This window comes from Cordyceps fumosorosea, assembly GCF_001636725.1.
Source record: "Cordyceps fumosorosea ARSEF 2679 chromosome Unknown scaffold_6, whole genome shotgun sequence".
NCBI classification, from domain to species: domain Eukaryota; kingdom Fungi; phylum Ascomycota; class Sordariomycetes; order Hypocreales; family Cordycipitaceae; genus Cordyceps; species Cordyceps fumosorosea.
In genome coordinates, this window is record NW_017387306.1 from 448,675 (window position 1) to 463,695 (window position 15,021).

General features: G+C 57.0%; 6 protein-coding genes across 6 annotated transcripts; 2 read left to right on the forward strand and 4 right to left on the reverse strand.

The window, feature by feature from the left end:
* Positions 1-244: 244 nt before the first annotated feature.
* Positions 245-1,943, forward strand: ISF_03309 (Folylpolyglutamate synthetase; the record flags this gene model as incomplete). Its single annotated transcript, XM_018846915.1, has 4 exons — positions 245-268; positions 337-468; positions 534-1,471; positions 1,547-1,943. 4 exons carry the CDS (start codon positions 245-247, stop codon positions 1,941-1,943), a joined length of 1,491 nt encoding a protein of 496 aa, XP_018705804.1.
* An 80-nt stretch (positions 1,944-2,023) lies between these two features.
* Positions 2,024-3,754, reverse strand: ISF_03310 (folylpolyglutamate synthase; the record flags this gene model as incomplete). The annotated part of the gene is made up of 1 exon (XM_018846916.1): positions 2,024-3,754. One exon carries the CDS (start codon positions 3,752-3,754, stop codon positions 2,024-2,026), a length of 1,731 nt encoding a protein of 576 aa, XP_018705805.1.
* Positions 3,755-4,221: 467 nt separating this feature from the next.
* ISF_03311 (Mitochondrial inner membrane protein Mitofilin) lies at positions 4,222-6,407 on the reverse strand (the record flags this gene model as incomplete). Its single annotated transcript, XM_018846917.1, has 3 exons — positions 4,222-4,266; positions 4,328-6,166; positions 6,258-6,407. 3 exons carry the CDS (start codon positions 6,405-6,407, stop codon positions 4,222-4,224), a joined length of 2,034 nt encoding a protein of 677 aa, XP_018705806.1.
* A 913-nt stretch (positions 6,408-7,320) lies between these two features.
* On the reverse strand, positions 7,321-8,329 carry ISF_03312 (Rab5-like protein ypt5; the record flags this gene model as incomplete). The annotated part of the gene is made up of 4 exons (XM_018846918.1): positions 7,321-7,668; positions 7,733-7,924; positions 8,090-8,109; positions 8,251-8,329. The coding sequence occupies 4 exons, from the start codon at positions 8,327-8,329 to the stop codon at positions 7,321-7,323; spliced, it is 639 nt and encodes a 212-aa protein (XP_018705807.1).
* Positions 8,330-9,209: 880 nt separating this feature from the next.
* On the reverse strand, positions 9,210-10,385 carry ISF_03313 (NADH:flavin oxidoreductase/NADH oxidase family protein; the record flags this gene model as incomplete). The annotated part of the gene is made up of 1 exon (XM_018846919.1): positions 9,210-10,385. One exon carries the CDS (start codon positions 10,383-10,385, stop codon positions 9,210-9,212), a length of 1,176 nt encoding a protein of 391 aa, XP_018705808.1.
* A 2,007-nt stretch (positions 10,386-12,392) lies between these two features.
* Positions 12,393-14,639, forward strand: ISF_03314 (Synaptojanin; the record flags this gene model as incomplete). The annotated part of the gene is made up of 3 exons (XM_018846920.1): positions 12,393-12,618; positions 12,689-14,409; positions 14,469-14,639. The coding sequence occupies 3 exons, from the start codon at positions 12,393-12,395 to the stop codon at positions 14,637-14,639; spliced, it is 2,118 nt and encodes a 705-aa protein (XP_018705809.1).
* Positions 14,640-15,021: the final 382 nt, after the last annotated feature.

The window sequence follows — 15,021 nt, forward strand, 5'->3', positions numbered from 1 at the left end:
TACAGTGGCTCTCCCCGCGCCGATCCCGCTGCAAACGCTGGCTTTAAGCCGCTGCAGCCTCGCCACTACAGCCTCACCTGTTCGTCCTTTGCCTTTGTCAAGCACTGGACTCCAACAACTGCACCAGGTAAGCCTGAGGGCTGCGCGAGCAAATAAGGCCCTTTCCTCGATGCAGAATGTATCGAGGCGACCCCTCTCTCTCATAGCCAGGCTACTCGTCCCGCGATTGCAAGCTTTGCGCACAATGGCCACCATTCGAACATACAACGTGAGTCAAGTCTTTCCTCTCACCTACTCCCCAGCTTCTCGTATGTCCATCCGCTGACGCACCAACAGGATGCGATTGACGCACTCAACACGCTGCAGACGCCTTATGAAGTTATTGAAGCCCGCCGCAAGGCCGGCATCAAGCCGGATGCCACCTCCATCCGGGATATGCGCATCTATCTCAACCGCATCGGCTACTCGGTATGGTCACTTCTACCTCGCCCGCCATTCTCTCTACGAAATGTCAAGACTCATTCATTCGGCAGCCATCCGACCTGGACCGCCTTAACATTATCCACGTAGCCGGAACCAAGGGCAAGGGCAGCACATGCGCCTTTGTCGACGCTATCCTGGCCCAGTACCGCCAAGCCCTCGACAACGCCGCCGCTCCCTCCTTGACCAAGACCGGCCTTTTCATCTCACCGCACCTCATCGCCGTGCGGGAGCGCATACGCATAAACTCGGCGCCTATCTCTGAGGATCTCTTTGCCAAGTACTTTTTCGAGGTCTGGGACCGCCTCGAGTCATCGTCGTCGACGCAGAACAATGAAGACAACGGCGACGGCCCTTCACCCGGCAGCAAGCCCATCTACGGCCGCTTTCTCACCCTCGTCAGCTGGCACGCATTTCTGCAGGAGCGCGTCGACGTCGCCGTCTACGAGACGGGCGTCGGCGGCGAGTTTGACGCCACCAACCTCGTCCCGCGCCCGCTCGCCGCAGGCATCACCACGCTCGGCATCGACCACGTCCTTGTCCTCGGCAATACCGTCGCTAAGATTGCTTGGCACAAAGCTGGCATCATGAAGCCGGGCAGCCCGGCCTTTTCCGTCGAGCAGCTCCCTGAGGCTACTGCGGTGCTGCGTGAGCGCGCGACTGAGAAGGGCGTCGCGCTGACCGAGCTGCCTATCGACCCGCGCCTTGACGGTGTGCGAGTCAAGCCGGCAGCAACCTTCCAAAAGCGCAACGCTTCGCTGGCGGTCGCGCTGGCGGAGACGGCCCTCGATCAACTCGGCGTCGAGATGGACAGGGGCGAGGACGGCAAGAGCCTGCCGCAGGAGTTTGTCAATGGCTTGGAGAGGACGGCCTTTCGCGGCCGATGCGAGGTCAAGGCCGAGGACAAGATAGCGTGGCACGTAGACGGCGCGCACACGGCCGACAGCCTCAAGGTGTCCGCCAAGTGGTTTGCCAGCGAGACGGAAAAAAGGTATGCCCCAGGTCCTCCCTTGACCGAACCTGCAAGCAGGCAAACTAACCTGCGTTTTTTCTCTCTTGTGTCTAGCACCGGCCCGCGCGTTCTCATCTTCAACCAGCAAGGCCGCGCCGAGGCCGTCGACTTTCTCGCCTCCATCCACGCCGCCAACGCGGAGCGGCCCTTTGAGCATGTCATCTTCTGCACAAACGTCACGTACGCCGCGACCGGTTACAAGCGCGACTTTGTCAACCGCCAGGTCGACCCGGCCGAGGTCGCCAGCATGACGGCGCAGCGGCGCTTCGCCGACGCCTGGGCACGGCTCGACCCGGCCGCCGACGTGCGCGTCCTGCCCACCATCGAGGAGGCGCTCGCCTGTGCGCGTGGCCTCGGCGGCGGCAGCGGTGTCGTGCAGGCCTACGTCACCGGCAGCTTGCACCTGGTGGGAGGCGCGCTGGGCATCTTGGAGCAGGCAGACGCGCTGTAGCATAACTGTTGTACGCTGGGATACAAAAGGGAAATATTAAAAGAATATGCAAACTGTTTAGATTGGGCTTGATGTATATGTTACAATAGACTGTCGGGCTCGATGACCCGCATGATACCCCCGACGAGATGTAAACTCCCGGTGACCAACACCTTTTGCACCTTGCCGCCGCCGGCCACCGCCGCCGCCCTCCTCGCCTCAGCCACAGCGCTCCGGACATTATCAAAGACGCTCACTTGACACCCCGGCGCGAGCCTCGCCATGGTCTCGGCCAGCGCCTTCTGCACACCCAAGTCGCCATCGTGCTCCGCCGCCTCCTGCTCGTTCCTCGTAAACAGCGCCCGCGAAAAGACGACCTCGCCTCTGCCGCCGCCCTCTGCCTCTGCCGCCGCCTGCACCGCCTCGACGAGGTGCGCCAGCAGCGCCGGCGCGTCGCGGTCCTGCTGGTTGAACACGAGCGCGACCGTCTCCTCCCCGTCGCCGTCCAGGCTCTTCACGAGCCACCGCGCGACCTGCGTGATGCTGTCCCGCGTGTGCGCCCCGTCGAGCAGCCACCGCACGCCGTGCGCCTCGTCCGGGAGCACCTCACACCGCCCGCGCAGCGTCGCCCCCCGGAGCGCGGCCGCCATGCCCTCCGGGAGGCGCGCCAGCGTCTCGGCCGTGCTCGCCGCCTCGTCGCGCACGCCCAGGTGCTCCTGCACCGCGAGCACGGCCAGTGCCTGGTTGCGCCTCTGAAAGTCGCCGCCCAGCAGCAGCGGCGCCTCGCCGCCCCCGACAACGACACCCTCCCACGCATCCGCCGCCGGCGCGTCGACCTCGACGAGCCGCGCCCCCTTCTCCGCGGCGCGTCGCCTTAGCACTGCCATGACGCTCGCCGGCGCGTCGCCGAGCGTGAACGCCGCCACGCCGGGCTTGAACACGCCCGCCTTGTGCCACGCAATCTCCTCGACCGTGCCGCCCAGCATCGCCACGTGGTCGACGCCCAGCTGCGTCACCACGGCGGCCGACACGGCGGCGGCCGGCAGCACGTTGGTCGCGTCGTGCTCGCCGCCGATGCCGCACTCGACGACCACGTCGCGCACGCCGGCGCGCAGGAACACGTGCCACGCGAGGATGGTCAGGAAGCGAAAGTAAAAGGGCTTGGAGGCGGGGCCCTCGGCGACGGCGCGCGGCCGCTGGCCGTCAGCAACGGCGGCGGCGGGGAAGCGGGCGCGCGGCCGCTGGCCGTCAGCAACGGCGGCGGCGGTGAAGCGGTCCCACAGCTCCCAGAAGGCGGCGGCGAAGACGGCCCGGCTGACCGGCGCGCCGTCGATGGCAATGCGCTCGCGCGGGCTGACGAGGTGCGGGCTCGTGTAGGTGCCCACCGGCCCGACGCGCGGCCCGGCGGCGCGGAGCAGCGACGTGGCAAAGGCGCACACGGAGCCCTTGCCCTTGGTGCCGGCGACGTGGATGTGTCGCATGGCCGCGAGGTCCTGCGGCGTGTAGCCTGCCCTGCGCAGCCACATGAGCATCTCGGGAATCGCCTGCGCGTTGAGATCCTGGGCCGGTGGTGAGGACGATGAAGGTGGCTGCGCGGCCGCGGCGGCGTCTTGCCGTGGCTTCTCAAAGAGCGTGGTGACGGCGCGGTTTGAGGCCAGCATGCTGAGGTGGGCCAGCGCGGCGTCGTAGTCGCGCCGCGGGCCGGTCGCAGCAGACGAGCTCATCCTGTACAAGGCGCCGACACCGGAGTAAGACGTTGAGACGGCTCTGTGATGTGATGCTGTGCAGATGGGTGATGTGGTGGCACGGAGACGGCTGATGCAATGCTGCATGTGGTGAGTGTGCCTTGAGTGCATCACTGTGAAGCTCAAGTGAGCGGCGGTTATCAGCTCTCGTCACTCCTCTTTCAGAACTCATCCATATATTAAAATGTCGCTTTCAAACTTCCTCTGTGGTGCCTGGATAGGAGTGATTGTGGTGAATCGCAACGAAGAGCAAGTCTGGTGGCGGTTGTTGAAGGCTGCGGGTCGCCGTGTTGGGCTTGACTACTAACAATGAGCCTCCACCGCCACGGTAATGGTAATAGCCGCTATAAGATGAAGAATCAAAGTTTCATCACATTATACTAGAACCGGAATCAAAACGACATCGACCCAGGATTGAATCTTAAATGAACATTCAAGACGGTCTATTTTATATCTAATACACAGGCTACGTGCCTCCTAGACGCATCTCCCTAGAAACCAATATACACCACCACAAAGAAAAAATACGTATTGTTTTAGAATCTTCCCAATTTTTACTCTACGCGCAAGCTCTGCAGGCGGGCTTCTGTCGCAATGACCTAGAAAAGCAAAGCATTAGTCTTATCCAGAACCGAGTTGCAGTGGCATCGGTCGACTTACATCGAGCGCTTGCTGCACCTCCAGCACCTTGCGAACCTCCCCGAGCCAGTCGCGGCTGAGAGTCTTGGCCCAGCCCTCGAGGCCGTTCATTTCACGCGCAGCAGCATCCAAATCGCCCTCCTCGAGGAAGGTATGTGTGCGGGTCAGGATGCTCTCGACATCGTCACCCTCTGCCAGACCCTGCTTCTTGAACATGAGATGGCTCAGAACCCAGCTGGAAGCGTGGCTCGCCACACCGGCGTCATCGGGCAGTAGGGAGGCCTTGCGGACTTCGCCAGCTACCCGACGGAAACGGTCAATGAGATATGAAGGGGAAGAGATACCCTTCTGGTATGCAGCAGGATTAATAGAGGAGATGGCTGCGTCAACGACGTCGTCGTTGGCGGCAATCTCCTTGATCGCAGCGAGCTCCTTGATGAAGGGCCTGGGGTGAGTGGCACCCTCAAGGCTAGCACGAACGGCTTCCACGGCAACATGAAGCTGCTGCGTCTTCAGGTTGGTGTCGAGGACGCTGTTCCAGCCAACAGTCAGCTTCTCAAGGTCAGAAACAGCGGCCGTAAGCTCGTTCAGCTTGCTCAAGCGACCATCACGCTCAGCTTCGACACGGTTCTCGACCTCCTTGACGAACTCCTTCTTCAAGGCGACAGCCTGCTCTAGGAGCTTGGTCTGAAGCTTCTCTTCGTTCAACTTCTGCTCACGCTCGAGCAGAAGCTTGGATCGCTGGTCGTATGTGTCGCGGACTTTGCCCATCTCTTCCTCAAACTCCTTGCGCCATGAGGCCTCTTGCTGGGCCATAGTGTTCTCGACTCTCTTGATCAGCTCCGTGGCGGCCTTGTCAAACTCGGCAATCGTGGACTTGACCTCACCAGCAGCCTTCTTCTCAACGCCAGTCTTCAGAGTCTTGAGCTTGTCGCCAACCTCACTAACTTCACGCTTGGCCTTGGCGATAGTGGTGGAGTATTTGCCATGGGCATTGTCTGCGTTGATGACGAGGATTAGATCGTTGAGCATGCGGACGAGATCTTGGATAATGGGCTCCTTGGCGTCGGGAAGGCTCATCAGATCAATGGGCTCCAAAGGAGGGAAGCGCGAGGGCTCGTTGACCTCGGGGGCCTTGAAGTTGTTTGATTCTTTGCTAGCAACCGGAGCAGGCTTGGCCTCAACAGGCTTGGATTCAACAGGCTTGGCCTCTACAGGCGCAGACTCCTTCTTGGGCGCCTCCTCAGGCTTGGCGGCCGCCTTCTTGGGCGAGGAAGACGCAGAAGATGACTGGCGACCGACAGGCTCGCCGCTGTCGGCGACGCGCCATGATGCACCGCTCTGAGCTGGGATGCGCACATGCTCACTGGAGCTCGCGACAGGACGCTCAGAGCCGGCACGGTGGGCATTCGGAAACTTCTTCTGGAACTCGAGCTCCTCCAGGTACAGGACGGCCTGCTCACCAAAGGGCACAAACTCGGTGAAGATGTCGTGGAAGGTGTCGTTGATGCGCGAGTACCAAACACCGCCAGCGAAGCCAATGACACCCAGAAGGATCAGAGAGGCGACGAAGCGGCGGAGACGGGCGATGAAGCCCTTCTTCTTGGGAGGCGGAGGTGGCGGAGGAGTCGCGTTCTTGCCGCTACCGGCGGCCTGGGAGGCGGCGGACGCGACAGCGGCAGCCTTTTCGGCGATATCCTTCGGCACGGGAGGAGGCGTCAGAGGAACTTCATCGATGCCGACCTTCTTCTCGATGGTCTCCTCGGCGGGCGGAGGGGCGCGTTCGGAGCTCTTGATCTCGGAGGTCGGGAGGATTGGGGGCTTGGGGACATCGGGATTCTTCTGGTCGGCGTAATGTCTCTGCTTGCTTGTTAGCACTCGTAAGGGAAGCCCCCCCAACTGTTCAAGTACGAAGGGTCGACAGCCGCGACGCCGTCAGGTGCATAAGTACCAGTCGCTGGATGCCGGCGAGGTAGGGCAAGCTCACGTTTTGAAGCAGAACCGATCGTCGCGACGCAGTCGCGGCCCATTGGCGCCCGGCAGCAGCCGCGATGGGCTGGCCGCTGAGCAGCCTTGTTGACCGGAGCGAGGATCGCAACATTAGGAGATGCAATGGCCAATAAATGAGGGTAAGGTTGAGGAGCGAGGTGCTGCTGGGGTTCCGGCTGCAACGCAGTTGGACAAAAACGCTCAGGGCAAAAGTTCGGCTAAGAGCTTGGATCGCACTAAAAGCGGACCTGGTTTGCGGCGCCGCGGCAGGAACCGGGAGTGACGCAATGCGGCGAGTTAGCCGTGGTGGCTGTCTACCTTGGGGGTGAAATCTGCTGTAACATCGTTGATGAAAATTTTGAAGTCATGATACCTTGAGTATTTTTCTTGGTATTTTCCCCGATTTTTATTGGGATACATTTGCGCAGGAATCGGGCCTGTCGTCATGGCTAATTGTGGTTAGTGGACCTTTCCATAAGCTTTCGAGAGGTCTATTGAATTTACCCGCGAGGATAACTAGCGAGGATGGGAATACTATGATCCAACGGCAGACTGTTTGGATTCATTAGAGTATATAAACGGGCACTTAATATCATATTCTAGGTATGCATTAAGCTTAGCTGGCCCATGCTGAGTGCACGCAGGCTGCCCATCAGTTCAGTACTACCTATCACTCCATCCCGAGCCTCCTGGTCAACATGCCGCCGGAGATAACGACTCGGTAAAGCAGACGTTCAAGCCAAGTTAGCCATAAAAAAAATTTAATGTCAATATTAAAATAAACCAAGAAAAAAAAAACATGAACCGAATTCCATACAAAACCCAGACTCCAAGAAATATACTACGCAAGCCCGAGGTCGGGGGAACGAAAAAACGAGTAACAAAAAGGGCTTTGCCAGATCTTCACGACATTAGTCTACTTGGGGTAGGAGGGCCGCGAGTAGCGGCCCAGTGGTGCAGGCCGTTCTGCTGGCCCAATACATGTTCCGCCACATACTTTCGCAACTCGAAAAGGCTAGAGCACGTTAACAGCTGCAGGGGCCAGCAGCGTTGGTGTTTGAATTTTCGGGAGCCAAGCTGACGCCGGGGCGTTGGCCAGGACGTGCGTGTCTGGGACCGGCCTGATCGAGGGGAAGCTTCTTGGCGATGGCGGTAAAGAGCTCGGGGACATTTTCGGCAGTCTTGGCCGAGGTCTCGAAGAAGAGGAGGCCGGCCTCCTTTGCGTAGGCTTCGGCGTCGGCGGTGGGAATGGCGCGCTTGTCGGGCTGCTCCGTGACGAGATCGAGCTTGTTGCCAGCGAGAGCGATGATGATGTTTTCGTTTGCTTGGCGTTGTAGTTCCTTGACCCAGGCCTTGGCCTTGTCGAGGGAAGCCTTCATAGCGGGGTTGGTTAGCGATATATCCGACATGACTGAAGCAGGAGCAGCGAGCACGTACAGACTGCGTGATGTCATACACGACGACGGCGCAGTTGGCATTACGGTAGTACATGGGAGCCAGAGACTTGTAGCGCTCCTGGCCGGCGGTATCCCAAATTTCGAACTTGACGGTAGTGGCCTCATCGAGGGAGATGGTCTGGGTGAGGAACGCAGCGCCGATGGTGGATTCGCGGAAGGAATCAAATTGGTCCTGGGAGAAGGTTAGCAGCTGCTAGGAGAATAGAGGCAGCCTGGGCGGCTAAGAGCTTGCCTTGACGAATCTCAGAACGATAGAACTCTATATTCATGCTTCATTAGTTTGGGATCTTGGACATAGAACTTGACTTCTTGAACTCTCGACGGGACGTGGCCGCACCTTTCCAACAGCGGATTCTCCTGCACACCCGTATGGTTAGCCCGGTAAATTTAACTCTGTGTACAGCATCTGTGTACAGCAGCGACGAGTATCTGCCCCTCGTATTCTCCTAAGAAACAGGGGAAATGCGAAGATGGGCGGCTTATTCCATCAGCACATACCGAGGAGAACCAGCTTGAACTGAGCAAAGCGGTTGTTGGAGCCGCCGCCGCGGGCACCGGGGGGTCCTCGAGACGCCATTTTATGGTTATTGTTGAGCGAGAGAAAGGGACGCAGAAGGCCTCGTCAGAATGGCTCCAGCAGTCAGTTATGAAGTCGGGGGAAGCGCCGGACAACGCGGGATTCGAAAGATACGGCAAGAAGAAAATCGAAACGGACGAGCGCAGCGGTGCTGGAGATGACGCAGTCAGGAGGTTGTGGTAGTAGAGTTGACGGTGGGACGTTGCGTGGACGAGGTCGGCGGTTCGGTCGTAGAGAGAGGCACCACGTCAGGCTGGAAGGCGATTGGTGGCGGTGGTTACTAACGGGAGCAGAAGGCACTAAAAGTGGGCAGGTGTTTGGCTTTCAGTGATTCTTTACAGTGGCAGCGAGGGCTTTTTAGTGACAGGTCGCGGGTGGTGCAGCGGCCTTTCAGTGACTGCAGTGGCTGCCCCTGCTCCTGTTAGCGCCCCGACGTTGTGTCAGGTGATGAACAATAATGATGCGGGTTGAACGAAAGAGCTCTCGTCATGTGTTGATGGTCTCGGAAAAATACATTGCCTCTCATGTATAGTACCAAATTTCAACAAATTTATTATTTAAAATTCCGCCCGCTTGGTTAATGACGAAGGCCTTTTAGGCAGACGCTCAACACTTGCCGGTTAGTGGCGTACGCCCCACCCCTTCAAGCTGGCTGAGCAGTGGTCAGGAAGACAAGTGCCTGCGCTGGTGTCGACACCAGTCTCTACTAATAACTAGTGACAAAGCGTGGCTTTTTTGTTGCTCGTGGAACTCAATATTACCACATGTCAAGCCTCGGTGCAAACTATCAAATCAAATCAATTATTCTCTCTGGTCTATGATGCAAAAAACTCCTTTCTCCTTGCCATGCTTACATTGATCTTGTCCCTTCACATTTCTATCACAGCTTGATCTCAGCCCTCAGAGGACCGAGACCGGCCTTGATTGCCTGCTCGCTGAACGGATAGTCAATGTAGCCCGTGGCCACCTTGGGAAGGTAGAATGTCTTTCTGTTGTATTCCGAGAACGGGATCTGGTTCTTGATGCGGAACACCAGATCCGGGTTGGAGATGAAGGGGCGTCCATACGCAACAATGACATCCCACTCGGGGTATTCCTCGTCAACAGCAGGAGCGGCACCTTCGAGATCGTACGCGCCAGCGACAATCACGGGGCTGAAATTGTCCCACTTGCGGAGGAAGTACTTGAGGGACTTTTCGCCGCCAGCAAAGGGGTCGACCTTGTTAGGTCCGATGAAGAGAACCTGGGGGTCGCCGCGAGGCTCGACGAAAGACAGGTAGGCGAGATTGTGCCCGCGGGACTTGATCTGGTCCAGGATGTAGCCCGTCTGCGCCCAGGTGTCGGAGGAAAAGGCGTCCTGGAAGGTAGCAAAGGGGCTGAGACGCAGAGCGGTGCGGTCGGCGCCAATCTCGTCGCTGACGGCCTTGATGATCTCGAGCAGGAAACGGGCGCGGTTCTCGACCGAGCCGCCCCATCTATCAGTGCGCTCGTTGACGCTGTCGCAGGTGAACTGGTCAATCAGGTAGCCGTGGGCGCCGTGGATCTCGACGCCGTCGCCGCCGGCGTCGACGACGTTGCGCGCCGCGGAACGGAAGTCGTCGATGATGGTCAGGATCTCCTCTTCGGTCAGCGGCTCCGGGGCGACGTCGCGGCCGGGCATGGTCTTGGCGGAACTGGAGCTATATTTGAAGCCGCGAGAGCCGACGTACTCGGCGTCGGCGGCACGGCCCTGATGCCAGATCTGCTGGAAGATGACGCTGCCCTTGGCGTGGACGGCGTCGTAGACCTTCTTCCAGGCCTTCGCCTGCGCGGCGCTGTGGACGGCGGGCAGGTTGGGCTGACCCTCGGAGGCCTGGGAGACGCCGGTGGCCTCGGTCACGAGAAGCGTGCCGGGCACGGAGCCGCGCTCGGCGTAGTACTGCGCCATGATGTCGGTCGCGACGTGGTTGTCATCATTGCGGAAGCGAGTGAGCGGCGCGAGGGCAATGCGTTGGGAGATGGTGGTCCGGCCAACCTTGAGAGGCTGCCACAGCTTGGAGATGTGGGAGACGGTCATGGTGTAAGCGGTGGGAGAGATCTATATTCTAAAAAAAAAAGAGGAATGAGGCGGAAGACTGTGAGTGTGTTGAGAATGGAGAGTAGTAAAGTGACGCGGGAACAAGGACGGCTTTATAGGAACGAGTGACAGACTACAGATGGGAGTGGATTCGGCATTGGAAGGTTTGTTTGAAGATGTCCAAGGTCCATACCAAGATGAAGCCGCATTATTAATCTAATCGAGTGTCGTGCTTGGGGGCTAGTGTCGTGCGGGTTTTACAATGGTGGGCTTGGCTCGCCAGTGCCGCGGACTTTGATAAGCTAACGTTGCTTGCTAATTACATACTGGACTACCTATCAGAACGAGAAAACGTCCCGAGAGATATTATGGGGCACCTTTGTTGCCGAGTTGAAACTTGTAGATGATAGCTGATCCAGGAACATGTATGTGTATGCTCCTCCGAGTTTTGGACCGAGGATGATTGACTGCCAGAATGTTGGCTGGTACGTAACGAGGAGGTCGTAACCAACCTGTGACAGCTTGTCTTGCAGGCGTTGTTTTGGATCATTCCATATTTAATCCAGCAGAGGAGGAAAAGCAGTGACATTGTCCTTCTCTGTCTACATGCCTAGTAGCGCAGGATGTCGGGTAGTTACACCTTGCAACTGGCCAAGCGACCAACAGTCAACTAAGTTGTGGAGCTAACAAGAATCTGAAATTCCTGTGTGCTCCGTGGTAGAAACTGTATACTCCTGACTAACAATGGCGAATCTCGTTTGAACTTTTTTTTTTTTTATCTACAATCAAATTGGGTGGCTGTTGGGGGCGTTTGAATTCAAAGGGCTCGCCGACGGCGTTTTGGGCGGCTCCACGGACCAGCTGACAAATGTGACTTGACGGAGGTGTGGAACTGTGCAAGACGAGCTTGAGAGATGCACCCAATATTCATCGAATTGATTATTCACCATTTTATTCCCACTGCTACGAGATGATTCGAGAGCTACATTTCCGATGAGAAGGGTCTGGCGTCCGTATTCCCGTGGATCTTGTCCGGATCGAGACGCGGAACGAGGCAGGGCAAGATCTTAGAGCCGCTTAGACGTGCAATCGCGCGGCTGTATATTATTTAGGATTGCTGCTTCTTTTACGCCTTGATGCATTTGTTACAGTAAATGACGGGGTTTTTTCTTTTCTTGTTTAATTTGAGATGGCAGTCTTCCGGCCGTGGCGGGGTAACCGCATCTCATCTCCGTCTACTGGTGGGTGTAGGTACAACGCACATATGGATGTGTGAGTGCACTGCATAATATTCTCATTATAGTTGGTCTGTCCGCGAATCCAAGTACGGCTATTCAGATTGCACTATTCGAAGTGAAGACCCTCTTGACCTCGTCACAGTACTAGATTTCTTACCCACGATCATAACTTGGTGTGATCACAAGCCATTTGCAGTCGCCGCGGCAGCGCCATTCAGCGACTTTCAGCGACCCTTCGGTGACCCTTCAGCACTGCCCCTCCTTTGAAAAAAAAGGAGACCACCCCTCGACTAATCCCCTTTTGGCTAGCGTGAGAGCCCCGGCAGGAAACAGTGACGTTGTTGAGCCGGCGGGAATCAAAAGCTGGCAATGCCTCATACTTTGCTTCGGTTATTCAGCTATCGACAGATGGATGTAATATTTTAAAATACGAAAATAATATAATTATGGAAAATTTGAACTCTGGCTTTTCTTCAGTAGTTCCTCCAGCGTATAATTTTTTACCTGCCCATTTGCGCCCAGCAAGCTCCCTTGCTACACAGCGGGCTGGGCGCTTCCACTATCACCTAACCCACTTCCACGAGCTCGACTCAGCTTCGCCTGCCTCGTTGGCCTCAGTTTACCGACCCTCCATCCCGCCACCCAGCTTCTCGGCTGCGCTTCCTGAGCTTGCCTTGCCCGCCTGCATCGCTCAACCCCCCCCCCCTCTCGGCGCATTTCCTGCGGTTATCCTATACTCGACTGACTTCCTGCACGCACGCCCGACACCATGGCCCCCTTCACCGGCCCCTTGTACCCTTACCGCGACATCAACCTGCGTGTCAGCAACGACGCCTACACCTTCACGTCGCCCTCCTCTCCCAATGCCCCGGCATTGGTTCTTGACCGTCCTACCGGTGATGTCAGCTTGACCGAGCCGTCTCTGCAGTCCACCAAGCGCGCCACTCGCGTCTCTAGCATTGCCGGCGTTCTCGGCCTGATTCAGCTCAAGCTCGGTCCGTTTGCCAACCCTCGCTCCGACCGCCTCGTCCCCTTACCAATTTGCTAAAAGTCTACTCTCTACAGACAAATATGTCGTCATAGTCAACAAGACCAAACCCGTCGGCCGCCTCAAAGGCCAGATGGTCTACAAGGTCCTTGCCGCCGAGATCCTGCCCATGCGCGAGCGCCAGATTCACGATCCCGACGAGGATACCTTTGTCCGCCTCCTCGATACGTTCCTCAAGAAGGCGCCCCTCTATTTTTCCTATTCGCTTGACCTCACGAACTCGTTCCAGAGGCAATCTCAGGCCGACACCGCTAAGCCTCTCTGGATGCGCGCCGACGATCGCTTCTTCTACAACAAGTTCCTCCAGTCAGACCTCATCGACTTCCGCAACCTCGGGTCCCGCGCCCAGCCTGGAACTCAGCCCGGTATCGATCCCTTTATCCTCCCCTGCATGTTTGGCATGTTAGAGATTAAGCAAACCACATTCAAGGGCACCCCTGTTAGCCTCACCCTCATCTCCCGCCGCTCTAGATACCGCGGTGGCACTCGATTTTTTACCCGTGGTGTGGACGAGGAAGGCCATGTCGCCAACTACAACGAGACAGAGCAGATCGTTATTCTCAACGAGGCCAGCACTGGTATGGGCGGCTTCGCTGGCAGTACCGATATGCAGAGCGGCAAGCTTGGCGGTACCGACGGCAAGGAGATGCAAATCATGTCATACGTCCAGACTCGAGGCAGTGTTCCTACGTACTGGTCCGAGATTAACAGCTTGCGTTACACCCCCAAGCTGCAGGTCCGTGGTACCGAGGCTGCTACCGCTCCTGCTGCGCGCCACTTTGATGAGCAGATTCGCATTTACGGCGACAACTATCTCATCAACTTGGTAAACTCCAAGGGCCGTGAGCGCAACGTCAAGGAGTCGTATGAACAAATGTGCCAGGCCCTCTCCAGAGCCGGTAGCATTGGCGATGCCACCAACGAGAAGTTCACCGTGACTCCCAGCAGTAGCAGCCGCAATCAGTTTGACAAGATTCATTACGTCTACTTTGACTTCCACACCGAGACTAAAGGCATGAGAATGGACAAGGCCTACAACTTGGTCACGCGTATGCACCAAGAGCTTGAGACGCAATCATACTTCCGCGGCATCAACATGCCAGGTGGCCTTGATGACAAACTCGAGGCCCGCAGTCTACAGACCAGCGTCATGCGTACCAACTGTATGGACTGCCTTGACCGCACCAACGTTGTTCAAAGCATGTTTGCCCGCGCAGTTCTCGACCGCATTTTTAGCGAGCTCGGTCTCATGCCTCGTGGCGCCTCCTTCAAGGAGCAGGACCCCGACTTTGAGTTTCTGTTCCGTAACCTCTGGGCCGACAATGCTGATACGGTCTCTGGTTCCTACTCTGGCACTGGAGCCATGAAGACAGACGTCACCCGCACGGGTACGCGCACCAAGCTCGGTGCCCTTCAGGATGGACGCATCGGTGTCACGCGTTATTTCCTTAACAACTTCCTCGACGGTCCCCGCCAGGACAGCTTCGACCTCTTCCTCGGCGCCTACCAGCCCGGGAAGTCCGGTGTCGGCCTAGGTCGCATTTTTGTCGACAGACGTCCCCTCCTAATCCAATCGATCCCTTACTTGCTTGCTTTCAGCGCCTTCATTGTCTTGATCGGCATCTTCACTAAGCGTGAGCCCGACGCCAGGGTCCTGCCCCTGCGCATCTTTATTCTTTTTTGGACCGCCGTTGCTGCCTGGTGTTTGCACTTTATCCTCGGACATGGCATGCTCTACGTACGTTGCCTCCCATGTTTCTTATTCTGTATCTGCCGTATTAACACACCTCACTCTAGGTCAACTGGCCCACACTCAACCCACGCCCGTTTGCCACGGAGGGCTACAATGAGCACTACTCTAAAGCGCGCAAAGATGCTCTGCTTGGCAGCTTCGTAGCTCGCCACGAGCGTGGCCTCAGCACGGCACGCTTCCTAAGTGCCGAGGAGGGTAAAAAGAGAATCGAATAAAGACGTGCAACGAAATCGCAAAACATGTACAATTTCTTTTGTTGTTTGGATCTTGTAATCCGTCTTGTCTTTACCTTGTTTTAATCATATGACTTGTCTAGAGAGGAACTCTCCAAAAAGTAGAAAAGGAGCATCCACCCGTGTAACTAGAGCTTTTTTGTCCTGTTGTTTTACTACCACGTACGGTTTCATCTATCACATTTTGAGTTGTGTGCAATTCTTCCACGAAGTGCTCCTTAAATCTAAACTCTTCAAATACTTTCGCCGGTGGATTAATGCATATACTTCAGCCCTTAAGCGAAAAGAGAAATCTCATGGTATTATGTAGAGGACACAGTATTCGAGCGTTGCTGAGCGGAGCAAGAAATAAATACACGCAGGC